The following is a 19,540-nucleotide window of genomic DNA, read 5'->3' on the forward strand; positions in this document are numbered from 1 at the left end:
GGCAGTGCTCTTCCAGGAGGATAATGTCTCCACCCGCATGGTAAATGAGTGGTTCTCAAACGTTTCAGGCGGCGACCCCCTCAAAATAATCATATTTCAACTAGGGGGACCACACCCTGACAAGCAATTGGAATTGTAGGAGTGGAGGCGTTACATTGTGTTTGACTCGCTTCCACAGATAATCTGAAAATAGCATGTAGAAATGTTGCCTCTTTCTTAGGTAATATTTGACTATTTGGACAATGTTTGAGCATTTTTTAAAGTATAGTTTGTTGATTACTTTTGACACACTAATTGGTCTTTTAAGGAGGTATTAAAAAGGTCTTAAAAGTCCTTAATTGTCACTTTAGAAATGTGCAGATACCCTGTATACACTTATACTGTATGTCGGTTTGTTTACTGTTGAGAGAGAATACAATGTCACACATTCAGCAAATCATCTGGGGACCCCCCAAAATCATTTGGGTACCCCCTTGGGGGTTCCAACCCACAGTTTGAGAACCACTGCGGTAGATGAGTGAATTCTTTTTTCCAGACACCGTACCTCAACCCAACGTGTGATGGCTGACTGAGAGGGCGCTTTCCTAAACAAACAAAGATGGGTTATTGTGCTGAACGGGTACAAAGTCGCAGTTTGAACCCCGAACCCTGCTTTTCAATACATCTTTGCTGTGTCCCAGTCCCATACTATATGTACCAATACTATACAGTACATAACTACTATACGTATCTTTACAGTATACTGTTTTGGCAGTTACTAACAAATGGTAGTGTGTCACCTACCACCAATTAGTAATGTGAAAGCTTTATAGAAAAACAAAAACAAATTCCAATTCTCTGTGACTTTCATTAACCGTTTTTGTTCTTTTTGTCGTTTTCCTTTGAGGCGACGGAGATGACATGTCGATATTTTTTTTGCAGCTGCGAATCTCCAATGTGGATGTCGGACTTCATGTGACCAGCCCGTGACGTCAGTCCTCTGACGTATCTATGGCGTATGTTAGGGAGAACTGCATGTTCGGTTAGGGGTTGCCAGTGGCCGTCCAAGGTTGTCAGGGACGTGTGAATCGGTCGATTGCCCGAGTAGATAACAAACAAACGGGGTAATCTCTAGTGACAGGAACACTACAAGAGCGATAGCAAATGATTCGAGCTTTACTCTGAATACTGGTTTAGATATGCGACGTAAGGAAGTTATCGTATTAAGAGAATAATCTTATTCAACGCTGATGCAAATGTTCAACAACTATTGGCCTTTGACTGCCAATAGTTGCATCTCACTCTAGTGTATTCCTTCTCGGGGAATTCCCATATGAGGAGTCTCTCTACAATAGTGTATGACTTCAGATTTGGGCAAGGTTTCATTGCCATCACAGCCGCATTGATTTCCATTAAAAAAAATCCAAGTTAAATATACATATTTTTAAGTAATTCTGTGGCCCACTGGCAGCATGCATAGTACTGCTGCATGATGTGCTCGACTGCCAACGCCATAAAAACACTGTCTTATATTCAGCCAATACCATATAAACCGTAGATATAAACCGTAGATAACTTGTTTTTGGCCTTCTATTGTTCTCTGTTGATCTCCTTCCCACTTAACCCCCTACCCCTCTTCTTTTTCTCTCTCCCCACTCTTCTTTCTACGGAATTTAACGTTGCGATGGGAGTGTTGTACAAAAACGAATTTCACCCACTTTTTTACCTTGAAAACCTGTGATGTGACAATAAACCTGATTCTGATTCTGATTCTGATATGCATGTGCGTGTGTGAATACTTTAAATATTCTTTGTGTATTTCTTCATTTCAAAAACTGATAGAAAAGGATTTGCACAACTGATTCTATTGCTTGTTGTGTACCGTTGTTTGGCACTTTGTAGCTCAGATTTAAAAGGTTTGCTATACGAACTAGAAGAGGACCGTTCCTGAATAAAAGAGTGTGTGCTCGATCTCGGTATGTTTCCATATGAAAACAGATGACGTCATCCCTTCACCAACTCTCCCAAGTCGGTGGGTTGTCTCCCGAAGGAGACAAACATTTTAAAGGTTAACGAAGCTTCTAGGCCAGTGTTTCCCAAACAGTGGATCGGGACCCACTTGGACCTAAAATGGGTCAAAGGGCTGAGTTAAATAGCCCTTTGTTTTTCGTTTCCTATATTTAGTTTTTAATCATTATTTCAAAATATTGAAAAAAAACGTTTTCATAAATTAATTCAATTTAATTCAACTAATTCAAACATTTAATTTTTTTTTTTATAAATATATATATATTTTTTTAAATCAAAGAAATTCCTTAAATAAAAAACAAACAAAAAACGTTGTTTTTTCAAAAGTATTGAAAATAGCAGATCTACAAGCTTACGTGAGCTTGTAGAACGGCATTTTTCATTAATGTGGGTCACGGGGAGAAATAAAATTCCTCTTTTGGGTATCGAGCTAAAAGGTTTGGGAACAACTGGTTTACTAAGATTACCGCGACTATTTTTGTTGTTTTTGGAGTGTAAACATATACATTACTCTAAACACTGTTACAGTTAGTGGACCGTGTGGAATTGGGACACAGCAACTCGTATTCGTCATTCACGTGTTACTAACAAAGCCTTTCCTGTATCTTTGGCAGTTACCTGTACAAGCACCTCACTCTGTATGAACCGTCGAGTTACTGGTGTATGTGTGTGTGTGTGTGTGTATGTACTGTATGTGAGAGACACTCCAGTGGCTGAGGTCCAGGTGTGAAGCCAACAGATGAGTGTGTGTGTGTGTGTGTGTGTGTGTGTGTGTGTGTGTGTGTGTGTGTGTGTGTGTGTGTGTGTGTGTGTGCGCGTGTCTCAGTGGTTCCGCGCGGAGCTGAAGAAACCGTCGCTGGTGGGCGACTCCTTCACCGTCACCGTCACGAAGTTGGCCGTGACGTCGGTGACAAACACGTGTTCCAGGAGGCCCCTCGCCGGCCGCCAGTCCGTCTCCGCGTCGTCCAGGTCCATGGCGGTCGTCTCCATGGACATGGCCACGCTCAGGCCCGACCGGCTGCTGTTGACGCCGACGCCGTGGCTGTTGCTGCCGGCGGCGTACAGCGGCGAGGCGGAGACGCCGCGCTCCGACTCGCTGCTGCTGCTGCTCGTCTCGTCCGTGTCGCCGGCGCTCATCTCGTTGACGCTCCGCTTCTGGGACGCCGGCCGCTCGTGAGAGGCGTGTTTCCTCTCCCGACTCTCTCTCTCCATCATCTAAAAAAAGGCAACAGCAACAGGTTTTGGGGGGGCATGTCATTATAGGCACAAAACATTCAAAGAAAAGGTCAGAAACTTGCAAACAAATTGTGAAAATAGCAGCTCTACATGCTAAAAGGAACTAATCGATTACTGTAGCTCTTCAAAACATTTCTTTTTTTTTTATATCTACAAGCTAATGAAACAAATTGGTAAAAAAAAAAGTACAATAATTAATAAGTAATCAATCCCTATTTTGGGCATGTATATCATAGGCGAAAAGTATAAAAAAGGGAACGTAAGACTATTTTTGAACATCTGCTGTTTCAAGTATTAATCCTTTAAGACCGCGAAAGCATCATTTGTGTCATTTTCAGATTTCTTTGGCTACTTGTAGATCTGCTTTTTTTTTTTAAATCATGAAAACTTTTGTAAATCTTTGAATATACATTTTTTGTTCCAGGGGACGCCCAGAAGCAAAGATTTGAGTTACAAGTATCCGCTTAAAAAAAAAGAAAAATCAAATATTTGCAAAAAATATATATATTTTTTTCAAAAATAGCAGATCTACAAGCTTGCGTGCTATGAGCTTGTATATCTGCTATTTTTGAATAACCAAATAAATCTAAAATGACAGAGATGCGTTCCTGGGTTGAATGAAGGCTTAATCGACTATACTGATGAACCAAAAAAAATAATGGCTAGAATAATCGCTCAGAAAATAATAAGTTAGTTGCAGTCCTACCGTCATCCCTCCCTTCCCTCTCTCGTCCTCCGGCACCGTCAGTCCGGCGCGCTGGCCCGCCGCCGACGCGCGCGTGTCCTTGGCGCTCCCGCTTCCCGCTTTCCCCGGTTGACCGCCGGCGCTCCGCAAGCTGCTGGACCTCGCCTAGGGTTGTCACCATCACAGGGATTAGCGGAGTCCCTCAGGGCTCTACACTAGTGTCTTTTTCGGTTGTCCTCGCACTACATGCAATTTATTTCGCTGAAAATAGCCGATCTACAAGCTCGCAAGCTTAACCCATTCAATCCGGGAACGCATCCGTGTCATTTTAGATTTGAGCTCTAACCATTATTTGATACTTTGGCTATTCAAAAATAGCAGATCTACAAGCTCATAGCGCACTACAAGCTTGTAGATCTGCTACTTTAGAAAAATCGTGAACATTGGTAAAATATTTTGTTTCAGGGACCTCCAGAAGCAAATATTTGAGTCACAAATGTTCGCTTTAAAAATATATATATTCAAAGATTTGCACGAATTTTCATGATTTTTCAAAAATAGCAGATCTACAAGCTCATGGCGCTATGAGCTTGTGGTGGCAGCGGTGGCCTAGTGGTTAGAGGGGCGGCCTTGATACCGGAAGGTCCCTAGTTCGATTCCCCAATTCATCACATCAATCATGAATCACCGCTGAATAGCCCTTGAGCAAGGCTTCCATGCAGGGTCCGGCTGGAAACAAGCTTCGTGCTTAGTCCGACACCCTGGGTAAACAACAAACTTTGCTTTGCTTTGCTATGAGCTTCCATATCTATATATTTTGTTAGGCCGTCTCAATGTGTGATTTGTGAAGCAGTGTGAAAGGATTCCTCCACACTTGTGCTGTGTGTTTCCTAAACAATTAGCACAATACGTACAATTATGATGTTTGGCTAGTATTCTAAACCTATATTTTTGCTGTTCTACATTACAGACGACCGGCTGAAGAAATTGCAGATTGAGGCTTTGACAAAATATCCGAGGCCATTGTTTTTTTTTTATAGAAGATGCTTCTTTGAACATCAATCTACAATTCAAACAACAGAACATAGTTTGACCCATACTAATACTCTTTAAACGTATAACTTAATGATCCATGCGATCATGAACTTTTACTTTACTATTAATTGTCATACAAATAATTGCAATTAACGATTACATTTTTGGCAATGAACACTGGAACACACTAGTCTAAATAAACATTTCTGTGTGGCTTTTAGGCTTTGTAAGACACGGGGCAGATATGACAAATGTGCAAAAAGGTGCTACGCACACCTGATCCTTATAGTGGTGCTGGCTCACGGCAGAAGAATCTAAAGGTGAATTTGTCAAAAGACAAAAAGTGGCCGCACACACTGTTATAACCAAAGTGCCAATTTATTATAGGACGCAGAGTCAAAAAATTACCAACGTTTCGGCACAAGTGCCTTCATCAGGGTATATGCAGAGCAACGTTCAAGTGACATTTAAATATGGTGCCTAAGTGTAATACAACCAATCACATTTGAACTTGAAGGACACGGTTCGAATGGGCCATGTCCCAGTGATGGGCCATCAGGATCAGGTGCGATTTCACATTCCTGAATAATTAAGTAGGGATTATACCACATGACTAACCAATCTATTGGTGAATGTCTGGAAGTTCTAGTTCCTTGCCCATTTTGACAAATAAATATGAGGTTTTGTTTTGCAAATGCATACATGTAATAGAAGAAAACTTTGGTCATAACAATGTGTGCGGCCACTTTTTGTCTTTTGACAAATTCACCTGCAGATATGACAAATAACAAAACGTACAAGAAAATGACCAGTACCGACAATCCAAACAAATGATGTGCTATGGCCAAAACAAGCCATTATATTTCAAACTTTTATACTTTTTTTTAAACAGTGGAAATAGCAGCTTTACAAGCTCACAACGCGTGGCATCGCGACAGGCTGTGAGCTTGTAGATCTGCTATTTTTTAAAATGTTTGTAAATGTACAGTATGAACATGTTTCCACAGATGAATTTACATGCAGATGAGCGGAAACGATTCCGACACTTTAGCAAATACAACAGCGATCAGGCGATTAACGTAATAATTGTGATAGGGGCTTACCGCCGCCATGGCGCCGCCCCCTCCCGCGCCGTTCCCTTGGAGACCGTTGCCGGACGCGGCGGCCGGCTTGCCGACGCTCTGCAGGTTGAGCGCTCGGAGGCTGAGCGCCTGGCTGACGCGCTCCCGCCCCGCGGCCGGTGCCGCCGAGGCGGGGCTCTGCTGACCGTGGTGGCCGTGGCTGGGACCCCCCGGACCCTCCTGCCTCCTCTGACCTGTGTCGTGGGAATTCTCTATCAGTTAGTAACAGAATCTAATGCACAGCAGCCAAATTGGGAAGAAATTGGGCCTCTTCCATAGATCCTTCACAGGTGTCACCAGTTACACTAATGAAGGCTCTGTTTCATTTAGTGTTGCACAGTGGTTCTCAAACATTTTAATTTCATGGACCCCCATAACTCTGAGCGTGTACAAATGGAACCAAATGGACCCTTATGGGTCCATTTGGTTCCATTTGTACACTCTCAGAGTTACACACCACTTGGACCACACTTTAAGAACCACTGGTGTAACAGAATGGAACAGAGCCTTCATTAGTATCATTGGTAACACCTGTGAAGGAAGTAAGAGGCCCAATTTCTTTCCAATATGGCTGCTGTGCATTGAGCCTGTGCTGATATTGTGCATCACTGGCTCACTGGAAACACTCTGCTACACCAGTGGGTCTCAAAGTGTAGCCTGGCATTGGCCAGACTGATAACGTGGATTCACTCTCACGTTCTTCCCTGGTATCAGTCTGGACTTCGGCCTATAGGGAGCGAGTATGAGAAATCAGAAAATGTATTTTGATGCTTTTCACTGTTGTACGGACAGCAGTTGAAACGCAGTCACTGATTGGCCCGATCATTTTCTGATTTCTCATACTCGCTCCCTATGGGCCGGGTTCCTTGAGGGGGTTCCAAATGGCCTCTTACGGATGTTACGGGTCCATTTGGTTCCATTTGTTCACTCTCAGAGTTATGGGGGTCCACTGTGCTACGCTAAATGGAACAGAGCCTTAATTAGTATCATTGGTAAAACCTGTGAAGGAAGTAAGGAAGAGAAACAATTTCTTTCCAATATGGCTGCTGTGCATAGAGCCCATTGCTGACGCAAACGGAAATCCGAGACACTTCATTGTTATGAGATAGAAGTTAAATACAGGAGCTCATGGGAGAAGCACAGTAAACCAGTGGTTCTCAAACTTTTTCATGTCAAGGACGCCCACAAAATGATATGCGTTTGGCCGCGGACCCCCAAATCAAAGTATTTCGTTCCAGGGACCCCCGGAAGCAAAGATTTGAATTACAAATGTTTGCTTTAAAAACTACATATTCAAAGGTTTGCAGAAATGTTTGCTATTTTTGAATGGCAGGCAAAGTATAAAAGGTTAAAGTGGTTAGAATTATTATGATGCTACATTAACACATTTTGCTCGGGACCCACTGGAAACCCCCCCCAAGGACCCCTGGCCCCACTTTGAGAACCAATGCATTAAAGGACGACTTCACCACTCTTCAACATATCTTCATATAATAGGTCCTCACTAATGCTCATGATAAAATGGTAAATTTTTTTCTAATCATTCTGTGTCTAAGAGGAGGGCTGTAGACAGTTCAGAAACCTGTCTACCAGTGACATCATCGATGGGGAATCCAAGCTAATAGAAACTGCAGGCTTTGTATTCCTGGAAAGTTGCAATGCAATAATAGATGCCATTGTTCTCGCCTTAATAAAAATCTGAATTAATTTCTTTAAATCTTTTTGGAAAAAAAAATCCTGCGTAACGATGATGTCACTGGTAGACGGGTTTCTGGACTGTCCACAGCCCTCCTATGAGACACAGACCAAGTAGAATTTTTTTTTATCGTTTTATCATGAGCATTAGTGAGGACCTATTATATGAAGATATGTTGAAAAGTGGTGAAGTCGTCCTTTAAACATTCAGAGTGGTGGTACAGTGGCAGGGAGAGAGCCTAGTTATATATACACAGATAAGAATGAAGGGAACTTGCATAATGTCACGGAACCAAGCTGTACTCTAAACAACAGATACCAGGCCTGTGCCATGTCATCTTGTAACCCATAATAACCCATTTAGACCTGAAGCCGATTCTACAAATGTCTTCTAAATCCCAACAGTATTCTGAAAAAAACGTATGTTTCTATATCAGTGGTGCTCAAACTTTTTCATGTCAAGGACCCCCAAAATGATATGTATTTGACCCCCATCTCAAAATATGTTGTTCCAGGGACCCCCCAGAAGCAAAGATTTGAGTTAAAAATGTTCGCTTTAAAACAATATATATATTCAAAGATTTGCACACATTTTCACAATTTTTCAAAAATAGCAGATCTACAAGCTCGTAGCGCGGCACTCGGTGCCGCGCTACGAGCTTGTATATCTGCTATTTTTGAATAGCCAAAGTGTAAAATAATGCTTTTTTTTAGCTCAAATCAAAAAGTGACACAGGTGCGTCGCAGGTCTTAAAGGGTTAATAATATGATAAGGTATAATTCCACCAATAACTCCTCCTCACCTGCCGAGGAGCGCTGGGACGGGCCGCCCGTGGACACGCCCCCCGGCCCGAAGCCCCCGCCCCCGCCCCCGGCCACTTTGGACCCGTGGGTGGCCGACGAGCCCGACACCGCTTGCCGAGCCGACTGAGACATTTTGACCCCCGCCTCGCCTCCTCGGACGCCTCCTCCCCCTCCCCCTCCCCCTCCCCCCGCGTCCGACAGGGAGCGCTTGAGGTCGGACAGCGACGTCTTGGCGTGAGAGGAGGGGCTGGGCTTGTTGTGGGAGGAGGAGGAGGAGGAAGAGGAGGCGGGGTTGGAGGACGAAGAGGAGGAGCCCGTCATGGAGCGGTTGCCCCACATGCAGTTGTTGAGCGCCGAGCCCGGCTTGGAGGAGGCGCCGCTCTGGGAGAAGGAGCCGCCAGAGCCCTGGGGAGTAAGGGGGGTACAGCGGTTAACCCTTTAAGACATTGACTGCCTGAATTATTTTCACTGCCTATTGTTATTCATGCCAGAGATTTTTCGATGAAAAAAAAAAAAGTACTCAGGAGCCGAGACAACATTTTAAAGCTTTAAGTTAACATGGAAGTGGATGAGAGTAAAGATCTTCGAAAATTCATATCTCCTTGGTCTTTGGGTCAAATTTAAAAAATAAAAAAAAGTTTTGTTTTTTTTGCTAAAATCGAGTTAACTCGATCTTGGCAGGCAAGTGATGAAAAGCTAAAATCGAGTTAACTCGATCTAGGCAGTCAATGTGTTAAGTAAAGACCGGGAAAGCATCGACTGTGTCATTTTAAGATTTCTTTGGCTATTTTTTTTCATCGTGAACATTTTTGCAAATCTTGGAATATATATATATTATATATATATATTTTTTTTAAAGCGAACATTTGTAAAATATTTAGTTCCAGGGACCCCCGAAGCAAAGATTTGAGTTACAAATGTCCACTTAAAAAAAAAGAATAATTCAAATATTTGCAATAGCAGATCTACAAGCTCATAGCGCTGCACTCGGTGCCGCGCCATGAGACAAAGAAATCTAAAATACCAAAAATGCCATAATAGGCTCAAATCTTCAAAAGAAGTGTCAAAAACGTATAGCAGAGCTTCACAATTCATTGTGATTCTTAAAAAACGGATCAAGTGGTTCATAAATTTGATGATAAAAAAATGTAAAGATAAAAAAAACGACTTTTGTTGATTAAAAAATAAAACATATACGTTAAACCTGCTTCTCAATTATTCCAGTTAATGGGTAGGAAAATAATGGATGGTTCGGGCCTTACCTGGGAGCCTGGCTGGTCTCTGGACGCTCTGCTCAGGCCGGTGTAGGTGAAGCTAGCGGGCTGAAGGGGCTTCTTAACCCCGGAGCGGAGGTCCTCTCTGGGGGCGTCCCGGTGGGCTCTGAGGCTCTGGTGGTGGTAGGGGTGCAACAGTTAATCCAATCAATCCATTTCATCAATGGTATCATTTTTATACCAAAACGTTTTGAAAGTTCTGAAATATTTTCACTATTTTTGTAGGACACCGTTGTGCGACAAAGTATAAAACAGGGCCAAGTGGTTAATCAATTCACTATAAAGAATTAATTTGATTATTTAAGACCGGGAACACATCCATGTAACCACTTAAACCATTATTTCATACTTTGGCAATTCAAAAATAGCAGTTCTACAAGCTCATAGCGCGGCACCGAGTGCCGCGCTACGAGCTTGTAGAACTGCTATTTTTTTTTTAATCTTGAAAATTTGGTGCAAATCTTTGAATATATATATATATATTTTAAAGCAAACATTTGTAACTCAAATCTTTGCTTCAGGGGATTCTAAAAATGTCTTCTAAATCCCAACAGTGTTTTTTTTTGTTTTTTGTTTACTTATGTTGCAATAATATCAGTGGTTCTCAAACATTTTCATGTCACGGAGCACCCAAAATGATATGTATTTGTCCACGGACCCCCCCCCCCCCCCCCCCCCATCTCATATTTGTTCCCAAATTTTGTTCCAGGGACCCACAGAAGCAAAGATTTCAGTTAAAAATGCATATATATATATATTCAAAGATTTGCACACATTTTCACGATTTCCCCCCTTAAAAATAGCAGATCTACAAGCTCATAGCATGGCACTAAGTGCCGCGAAGTGAACTTGTATATCTGCTCTATTTTTGAATAGCCAAAAAAAATCTTAAAAATGACACAGATGCGTTCCCAGTCTTAATGGGTTAACCCATTAAGACTAACCCATTAAGACCTGGAACTGTATCATTTTTAGATTTGAGCTAAAAAGCATTATTTTACACTTTGGGCTATTCAAAAATATCAGATCTACAAGCTCATAGCGCGGCACCGAGTGCCGCGCTACGAGCTTGTAGATCTGATATTTTTGAAAAATCGTGAAAATGTGTGCAAATCTTTGAATATATATTTTTTTCAAGCGAACATTTTTAACTAAAATCTTTGCTTCTGGGGGTCCCTGGAACAACATATTTTGATGGGGGTCCGTGGCCAAATACATATCATTTTGGGGGTCCTTGACATGAAAAGGTTTGAGCACCACTGATATAGAAACATACGTTTTTCAGAAAACTGTTGAGATTTAGGAGACATGTAGAATCGGCTTCAGGTCTCAATGGGTTAATGGAAAAAGCAATCGAGAGAACAATCGCCAAGAAGACAATGGACAGTTGCGGCGCTACCTGGTGGTGGTGACGCGGCGGCGGCGGCGGGGGAGGAGGGGGGGGAGTGGGCGGAGCCGGCGGCCGGCCCTTGGCCTGCCGGAGCGCCCTCAGGTCCGGGTGGAGGGGCTTCCTGCCGCGCTTCTTGGGGACGGCGGCTTCGGGCTTGGCCAGCAGGATCTGGGGCCGCTTCTGGGGCCCCGGGTGCAGGTCGCGGACGCGGGGGGGGGCCCCCGCCGCCGCCGCCTTGGCCTTCTTCCCGTGGTCTTCATCCTCCGAGGAAGAGGAGGACGCGGAGGAGGAGAGGCCCGAGGACGAAGACGAGGAGCGGCTGTCTTTGGCGGCCGGGGCGGGTTCCTTTTTTTGTTTGTTGGAGAAACGGAAACAAAATGAAAAACATTTGTTAGATAGATTACAGTGTATATATATAAAACACAGGCAGGCATAACAGTACAGTCAGAGTGTAAAGAAATTAAAAACACAGCAAGTCAACAACATTTTTCAACATCTCTATTTTGGGCACATTTTCATAACTTCAGCATATCTACAAGGTCGCGATCGACTATTTAATCTATTACGATTTTACGTCATACGATGAAGTATGTAAGTGGTTCAACCCTGTTGTCACCTTGGATTCACAACTAGTCACGGATGAGCCTCGATTTAAAAACCCTACTTTTTGATGGCTGCACAGTTAACCAGGTGCAGTCATTTACGGCATGCCCTTTAAACTGTACCGACTTGTGAATATCTTCAATATTGCACCGACATTCGTGTCGTATCCTGTATGTTCAGATTACTCAATTCACATATTGATATGATATTTATTTTGCAAATATGCTCACTGAAAATCAAAAAGTTACAATGTTGGCGATAACAATCACGAAATAACGTAGAACATCATTTCATGAACCCTTATCAGATGGAACTGGAATCACAGTAAATTCTCCCTAATACGGTATATTACGGAAGTTGGACTGGCTTCTAGTGTCCAGATGTATAAGTCATGAATGGTGACGGATCCACATGGGAAAGATGTGGCTCCAATATGGATCTTGGGACTGTGGCGAGCCTGTGACATCAGTCATCTATGTCGTAGAACTTTGGGCAACGTTACAGCCCAATGCGAGCCCCGTAAAAATGTATTTAAATATTTTAAGTATATTTTAAGTAGAAAACATGTGAGGTACTAAGTTAGTCTATTGGCAGTGTGTACATTTTGCGAGCTTGGCTCCACACACACACACACACACACACACACACACACACACACACACACACACACACACACACACACACACACACACACACACACACACACACACACACACACACACACACACACACACACACACACACACACACACACACACACACACACACACACACACACACTACAGTAGCCTCCCGCAGAGCCACGCTGCAAAGGTAATAGGCCTGATTTTATCCAATACCAAAATGTCATATTCAGAAGGGATTATCATAAGGCCTTATGATAGACCAGGTACAGACCGAGAGAAACCAGTGTAATACCGAACTGAACCTACTTTTGACAAAATAATCCCGTCCGAATGGGTCTTATGGTAAACTTGTCCAGACTTGGTCTCACAATGATCAGAGATCTCCACCCTGCTGATACGTCTGGTGAAATCTAAATTCAATATATGGGACCACAACAAACCACTGCTTTGGGGGAAACAACAATCGTATCACTGTCCCAATATGAAGGCCCTTTGAATTGGTTCTGCAATGCAGTTATTATTTATTTTCCTGAATTGTTCCCACCCAGATGTAGTCACGGTACATACGTTTAGAATTAAGCTGTCAATTGTTGCTACTCATCGGAAGTCTGCGCAACAGCCTGGTGGCTCAACACGTTACTTTAATAACTATCTGCAAGCGAGAGTCACGTTTTTTTGGTGTGTAGATTTTATTTATTTTGCTTACGTCTGTGGTTCTCAAAGTGGGGTCATCAAAATCACTTTTAACCGCTTTATCCATTTATATGTTGGCTATTCAAAAACAGCAGATGTACAAGCTCACAGCGCGTCACTTCATGCCACACTGTGAGCTTGTAGATCTGCTATTTTTGAATTTCTTTGAAAAATCTGGAAAATGTTTGGAAGATTTTGAATAACCTTTAATCTTTTATGCATTTTTTAGCCTAACAAATCCCTGGCACAAAACATTTTCAGATGGGGGGTCCACGGCCGCCAAATACATATTAATTAGGGGGTCCTTGACACAAAGAACTTTGGAGAACCAGTGGCTTACATGGTGAACTTTTGATCCAGCACACAGCCCAGTAAGTACGGGATGTGCGAGCGTGTCTTCTGCTCCTTTCCCCCCCCCCATCCACCCAGATTTAGCCCATTCATTGACTTCAGATGTCACCAGACGGCGGAGGTTTCTGATCGTCTGGCGAGGCGTGACGAGTCCAGACTGAGAGAAACAGGTGTTTCTGAGCGGTTCTGTCCAACACACACAGTGCAATAAGGTCCTTTTCACAGTGTTCGTACTGTATGTGTGGAGAAGCCAAGTTGCTGACAGACCCGGGGGCTGAACAAAGGATTGGCACGCTCAACAACTCACAAGACTTTGGATTCAGAACGGGTGCACATTCTTACAGTGCAGAATTAAAAGGAGGGAACATCTGCACTCGCAGAACGCGTTTAGAGGCTTCTCTTTAACGCAGAGCAGCAGTCACACAAAATGAACACGTTTGTTTGTTTGTTTGACTGCCGCTATGCTTTTAAGTTAACCCATTAAGACCTGAGGCAGATTCTACAAAGTGTCTTCTAAATCCTAACAGTTTTCTGAAAGGGGACCCCCAAATTATATGTATTTGGCCGCGGACCCCCCCCCCCCCCCCCCCAACTCAAGATATGTTGGTCCAGGGAGTCAGGGACCCCCAGAAGCAAAGATTTGAGTTAAAAATGTTTGCTTTATTTTATTTTTTTAAAAGAAGTAGATCTGCTATTTTTAAGTAGCCAAAGTATACAATAATGGTTAAAGTGGTTACACAGATGTGTTCCCGGTTTGAATGAGTTAAAACAATGGTTCCAGGGACCCCAGCGGTCCGGGGACCCCAGTGGTCCAAATGGACTTTTACAGAGTTACAGACCTGGGGGGGGTACCCAGACCCGACGTTGAGAGCAAGTGCATTAAAAGAAGCGAACTGTGACCGTGGACGTTCCCCTTTCTAAGACAGCCTGGGCTGCCAAAGGATCAGCTGAACGAGGGACAGGATTACCAGAATTTTCCGCGGACGTCCTCTTGGTCTTTTTCCCTTCTTCTGGAACAATAACTCCCTCTCTTGTTCTCTGGAACACACACAAAAAAAGTGAAATCAAACCTACAGAGAACTACAAAGGCAACATTGTCATTGTTTGCTGCTCATCGTGTGTGTGTGTGTGTGTGTGTGTGTGTGTGTGTGTGTGTGTGTGTGTGTGTGTGTGTGTGTGTGTGTGTGTGTGTGTGTGTGTGTGTGTGTGTGTGTGTGTGTGTGTGTGTGTGTGTGTGTGTGTGTCTGTGTGCAGCATATATACACAGTACCGTATATTATTTCAGTTATGATTAACTTGCTATCAAATCAGCCATGCAGCTAAAGTTAGTTAAAGGTATAACAGTAACACATCACAGTACACACGCCCCAAAAACAACACCACAACAATTAAAAACAAACAATTAAGAAAGTACGCATAAGACAAGCGTCTAGCCATATAACATTGACACAGCCAGATACACACCTTTTGTGGAATGCTGCCAGTAACCTGGGGTCTAAAATATTCTCTTCTGGCTCCCAGCTGTTGTGCCTGAAATCGCCACACAATTATATTAATTTCACAAAAGCTGCATACTTCCAATCTGCTGTAATGCATCCTACTTAAATGTTAGCCCATGGGACCTGGGATCCTTTGAAAGTTAGGTTACAGCAACCACTAATGACACACAAGGTCACTTATATATATATGACTGTGAATATACTCTGTTCCCCACACATTTCATCCATATGTGATATCTGCTGCCAAGTTTTGTCTCTTATTCGGACAATTTTCTTTTTCTCATAAATATCTATGTTTTAACTGCAGTTCATGGGAGCTTGTATATGGAAAATGATTTCACCCACTATTTTATGCCTGCAAACTTGTGATGTGAAAATGAACTTGAAGTTGAACTTTTTTGTAAATTTGGTTTTTCAAAGCCTGAATGCAAGCATATTTCAAGCACTTTAGGGTGTATAATAATGTTTCAGTTACGGGTCCAACGGCTAATAAAACAAATCGATTATAAAAAATAGAATTTTCAAAATGGCGAAATAGCAGATCTACACGTTTGCATGAATTCATTGATATGTAAAGAATAGAATAAAAAAGAAACGCTAGCATATTTATCAAGCCAAACTACGCATCGACCGTGCTTCGGTCAGCAGACTCCGTAGACATAATATTACTGAATGGAACACGATCCTGTTCACTTAAAGTCAAACTGACCCGAGTTGCAACTGTTCTAGGAACGCTCTACAACGAATTTGGCCACCAGAAATAGCCTATCTACAAGCTCACAACATGCTGAGATGCAACGCGTTGTGTGCTTGTAGATAAGGCTATTTTTGGCTAACGTTACCCCCAGAATATGGATGGTGGGGTGACTAAATGGGTTCTAACCAAAATGTGATAGCAACACAGCTTTGTACAATACTAAATATTAGAATATCACACCAACATTTCACTACACATACATGTAAAGGACCACAATAGAAACAAGCCTTCGGGCTTTCTTGTGCATTTATCCTTAACAAAGTTATGACACATGACTTACTGAAATACTAAAGGTTAAATTAAATATTGGCATACATTACTTGTGCTCTGTGGGGAAATATATCGGGGCTATAATTACACAGAATTGCACCTACAAAACTGCAATTTCAGAAATTCTAATATATTCAAAGGTTTCCTGCATTTGTATGAAACAATAGTTCATAGTATCCAATGTCCACACGAAATAATGTGCCTCTAGAATACTACGATGTTACTTTATGACCTGCTATGCTGTTAAGTAGACTGTTATGTAAATCAGGTGGTAACAACACAGCTTACTACATAACTATTACTGCATTAGGACACAACATGCAGTCAAAGCAATACTAATGTATAAGACATATTATGCAAACTAGACTATAGCCTAATAACCAAATCAAGAGGTAAAGACACTTTGCTTAATACCAGACTAGACATAGACTTGCTTGAAAGCAACATACGACTCATATTTAGGAGCCTGTGTATCATTGTATCATCCTACAGTATCCATGGAGATAATGACTGGGTTTTATCTAATTGTGTCCATCTCTGCTAGTTTGCACTGTTATGATGCAAGCCTCTGCTAGCAATCAACTCAGCAGCTTATATTTAGTGGCCAGGCACTAAGTACAATAATACTCTTAACAGTGATAGAATGTGTTGCACACAAAAACTGTGTCACAGGGTGTTTTTTGTTTTTGTTTGTTTTTACAAAGCATTAAGAAGTTTCACCCCAAAAAATGACTTATTTTCTGTCAATTACACACCCATGAAGCCTTGAATTCATGGGGATTTCTTTGTTTTTGTCGCATTCCTGAGCCAATCATTTGATGACCGGGTCATCAGAGTCGGTGTGTGTAATTGACAGAAAATAAGTAATTGTTGGGGTGAACTACTCCTTTAAAACTGTGCAGAGAATTCAAATGCAAACAAAACCGGGTTATTTGCTTAAGAGAGGCAGTGTTTTGCTCATAGCAGTGGCAGTTTAGCTAACTTTCTCAATTTCTAGGACCCCCAGTTTCTACATGCATTAGGCCACGGACCCCCATTGATAGCTTACTATTATTATCACCCCATATTAGGGACCCCAACCAACATTCTAAAATCCTCAGTGATCAATTCAACTCTGACAGTGTACACATGTAATTAGAATACAGACGCACAACAAGGTCCATTTGGTTGCAAACTATCAATCTGGGGACCCCCTGGCTGCTGGAACCCCCACTTTAATAGAGAACCACTGGTTTTGAAGCAGCATCAGTGGCTGCAGACTGAGAGAGCAGAGCCCAAATACAAGCTTCATTATCGCCTCACTGTGGCGTCGCTAGCCGACAAGAACACATCTCTCTGCAAGCCAACAGCACGTATTAGCTGTGCACAGCTTGTGGCATCAGCTCTTGTCGGCAAGCGACGCCGACATTCGGCTTATTATTATGAATTGATGGCGGGGGGGCGGGTAGGGGGAGCTCCTTGTTGTTGTCATTGTTTGCGTGACTCTCGGCGTTTTTACGCTCTTCTCGACAAACGACGACGTACATTTTTCGAGGGGAATGACGTCTCCTCGAGCCCAACGAGTGTCGACGTGAGTCGCGGCGGCGCTTTCCCCTCAATAAGCATTAGCAATTGTATTTTTTACACGTCGTTATCTTGTATTTATCCGTTGTTTTTCTTCGCTCGCTACTATAGCCCCCCCGAGTCGGCGGCGGCGGCTAGCGCAGACATGCTAGCGAGAAAAGCCCACCACCACCACCACTTACTTGGACGACCACCCTCTCCACTTCACCAGATACTCAAACTTGCCCTGCAGGGAGGAGAGACACACAACAAACACAACACAAGCACACGGAAAACCCACATTAAACCGAGAGCAGTGTTTAAAAAAAAAACGGGAGCTTGTTGGGTGGCGGGTCTTTAAAAAAAAAAAGGGCCGTTTTTCTTACCTTTCTCGGCCGTTTGTTGAGGATGCATTCGGCGTCAAATACCTGCCCTACCGTCACCCCCTCCATGGCTGTGAACCGACAGGCGGGCACACACTGGGCTATAGCAGACACAGACCCTCTCCTCTCCAACCCCCGAACCTATGGTTAGGAGGGAGGGGAGGGGGGGGGGGGAGCGAAGCGGGGGGTGTTTTGTCCTGGAGGGGACACCGTAGTAGTGGGGGGCCCCCGCTTTCGCACGCCGGGGAGGGGGGGAAAGCGAGCAGAACGACAAGCTCACAGCGCGCTCCTTGTGCGACACGTTGTTGTGAGCTTGTAGGTCGGATTTTTTTTTTGTTGCGGACCCCCCCTCAGAGAGAGCAAATAAAAACAGCCAGTAGTGGAAGAAGTACTCTGATTTATTTATTTATTTATATATATATATATATATATATATATATATATATATATATATATATATATATATGTGTGTGTGTGTGTGTGTGTGTGTGTGTGTGTGTGTGTGTGTGTGTGTGTGTGTGTGTGTGTGACACACACACACACAACCTAGAAACTACATTCACAATTTAAAAAAATCAGCTTACTGTGGACACATGCCTAAATCTTTTACTTTTAAAACTTAACTGATAAAGTTTTGGCATCTCCCCATTTCTTCGTACTTTCACTTAGAAACTCGATTCACAATTTTTTACTATTTAACTTTAAGCGCCCAAAGTAAAGTCTATGGCATTTTTTCCCTTTTTTCTTTCACCTTTTGGCCATTATGTTACTTCACTATGCTTTAACTTACAGACTCCATTTCAATGTAAACATGTAGCGCTATCTTCGCTGTTATTAGTTATTAGAAAGTAACAAATAACATTAATTGCATGAACGTGATGAGTCATTAAGCCAAAATAATTATAATAAAAAATACTGATAAAAGCATGCATTAGGCTCATGCACTTTGCAAAAAAAGTTTACAATCACACAATCTCTCTCTCTCTGTGTCACACACACACACACACACACACACACACACACACACACACACACACACACACACACACACACACACACACACACACACACACACACACACACACACACAACATAACCGATTTACAAGCCAGTGACATCATCGATTCTATTCCTGGAAAGTTAGCATGCTATAATAACAGCCATTGTTCTCACGTTAATAAAACATAAAATAAGAAAAAAAAGAAATCTTGTTTGAAATGACCCAACACGCCTACCGATGATGTCACTGGTAGGCAGGTTTCTGAACTGTCAAAGGCCTCAGCCGAGACATAGGCTGAGTAGATAGAAATGCTACCATATTATCATGTGTCCTTAGTAAGGACTAATTATATGAAGATATAGGTTGGGGCTTAGTGGCCCTTTCAGTAACTTAATTCTTCAATATGAGGTGAAAATGGTATTTCTCTGATGTTCTTGTCTTCACTGTGAATGTGTGTGCCAGTCCATGCTTCCTTTTGTTTAAAGGACATTGAAAAAAATGCTTCACTTACCACTGTATTTCTTTTTCTTTTTTCTTCATCCTTTCTTTTCTTACACCCATAAGGATAA

At 42.6% G+C, this 19,540-nt stretch overlaps 1 protein-coding gene across 1 annotated transcript; it reads right to left on the reverse strand.

The window, feature by feature from the left end:
- Positions 1 to 2,406: 2,406 nt before the first annotated feature.
- On the reverse strand, positions 2,407 to 18,100 carry LOC311059941 (chromobox protein homolog 2-like). The gene is made up of 10 exons (XM_084078066.1): positions 17,975 to 18,100; positions 17,792 to 17,835; positions 14,985 to 15,050; positions 14,489 to 14,558; positions 11,257 to 11,592; positions 9,846 to 9,971; positions 8,583 to 8,988; positions 6,067 to 6,278; positions 3,950 to 4,093; positions 2,407 to 3,222 (listed from the first exon to the last, which is right to left on the reverse strand). The coding sequence occupies exons 1-10, from the start codon at positions 18,038 to 18,040 to the stop codon at positions 2,830 to 2,832; spliced, it is 1,863 nt and encodes a 620-aa protein (XP_083934192.1). The 5' UTR covers positions 18,041 to 18,100; the 3' UTR covers positions 2,407 to 2,829.
- Between the last annotated feature and the right edge of the window lie 1,440 nt (positions 18,101 to 19,540).

This window comes from Gymnoscopelus microlampas (genome assembly GCF_963454915.1).
Source record: "Gymnoscopelus microlampas genome assembly, chromosome: 14".
NCBI lineage: Eukaryota > Metazoa > Chordata > Actinopteri > Myctophiformes > Myctophidae > Gymnoscopelus > Gymnoscopelus microlampas.

Coding starts and splice junctions, on each gene's coding strand:
- LOC311059941 (XM_084078066.1), bottom strand. CDS start 18,040: ATGGAGGGGGTGACGGTAGGGCAGGTATTTGACGCCGAATGCATCCTC. Junction 17,836..17,974: donor TCAACAAACGGCCGAGAAAG/GTAAGAAAAACG, acceptor TCCTCCCTGCAG/GGCAAGTTTGAGTATCTGGT. Junction 9,972..11,256: donor CGCCGCGTCACCACCACCAG/GTAGCGCCGCAA, acceptor TACCACCACCAG/AGCCTCAGAGCCCACCGGGA.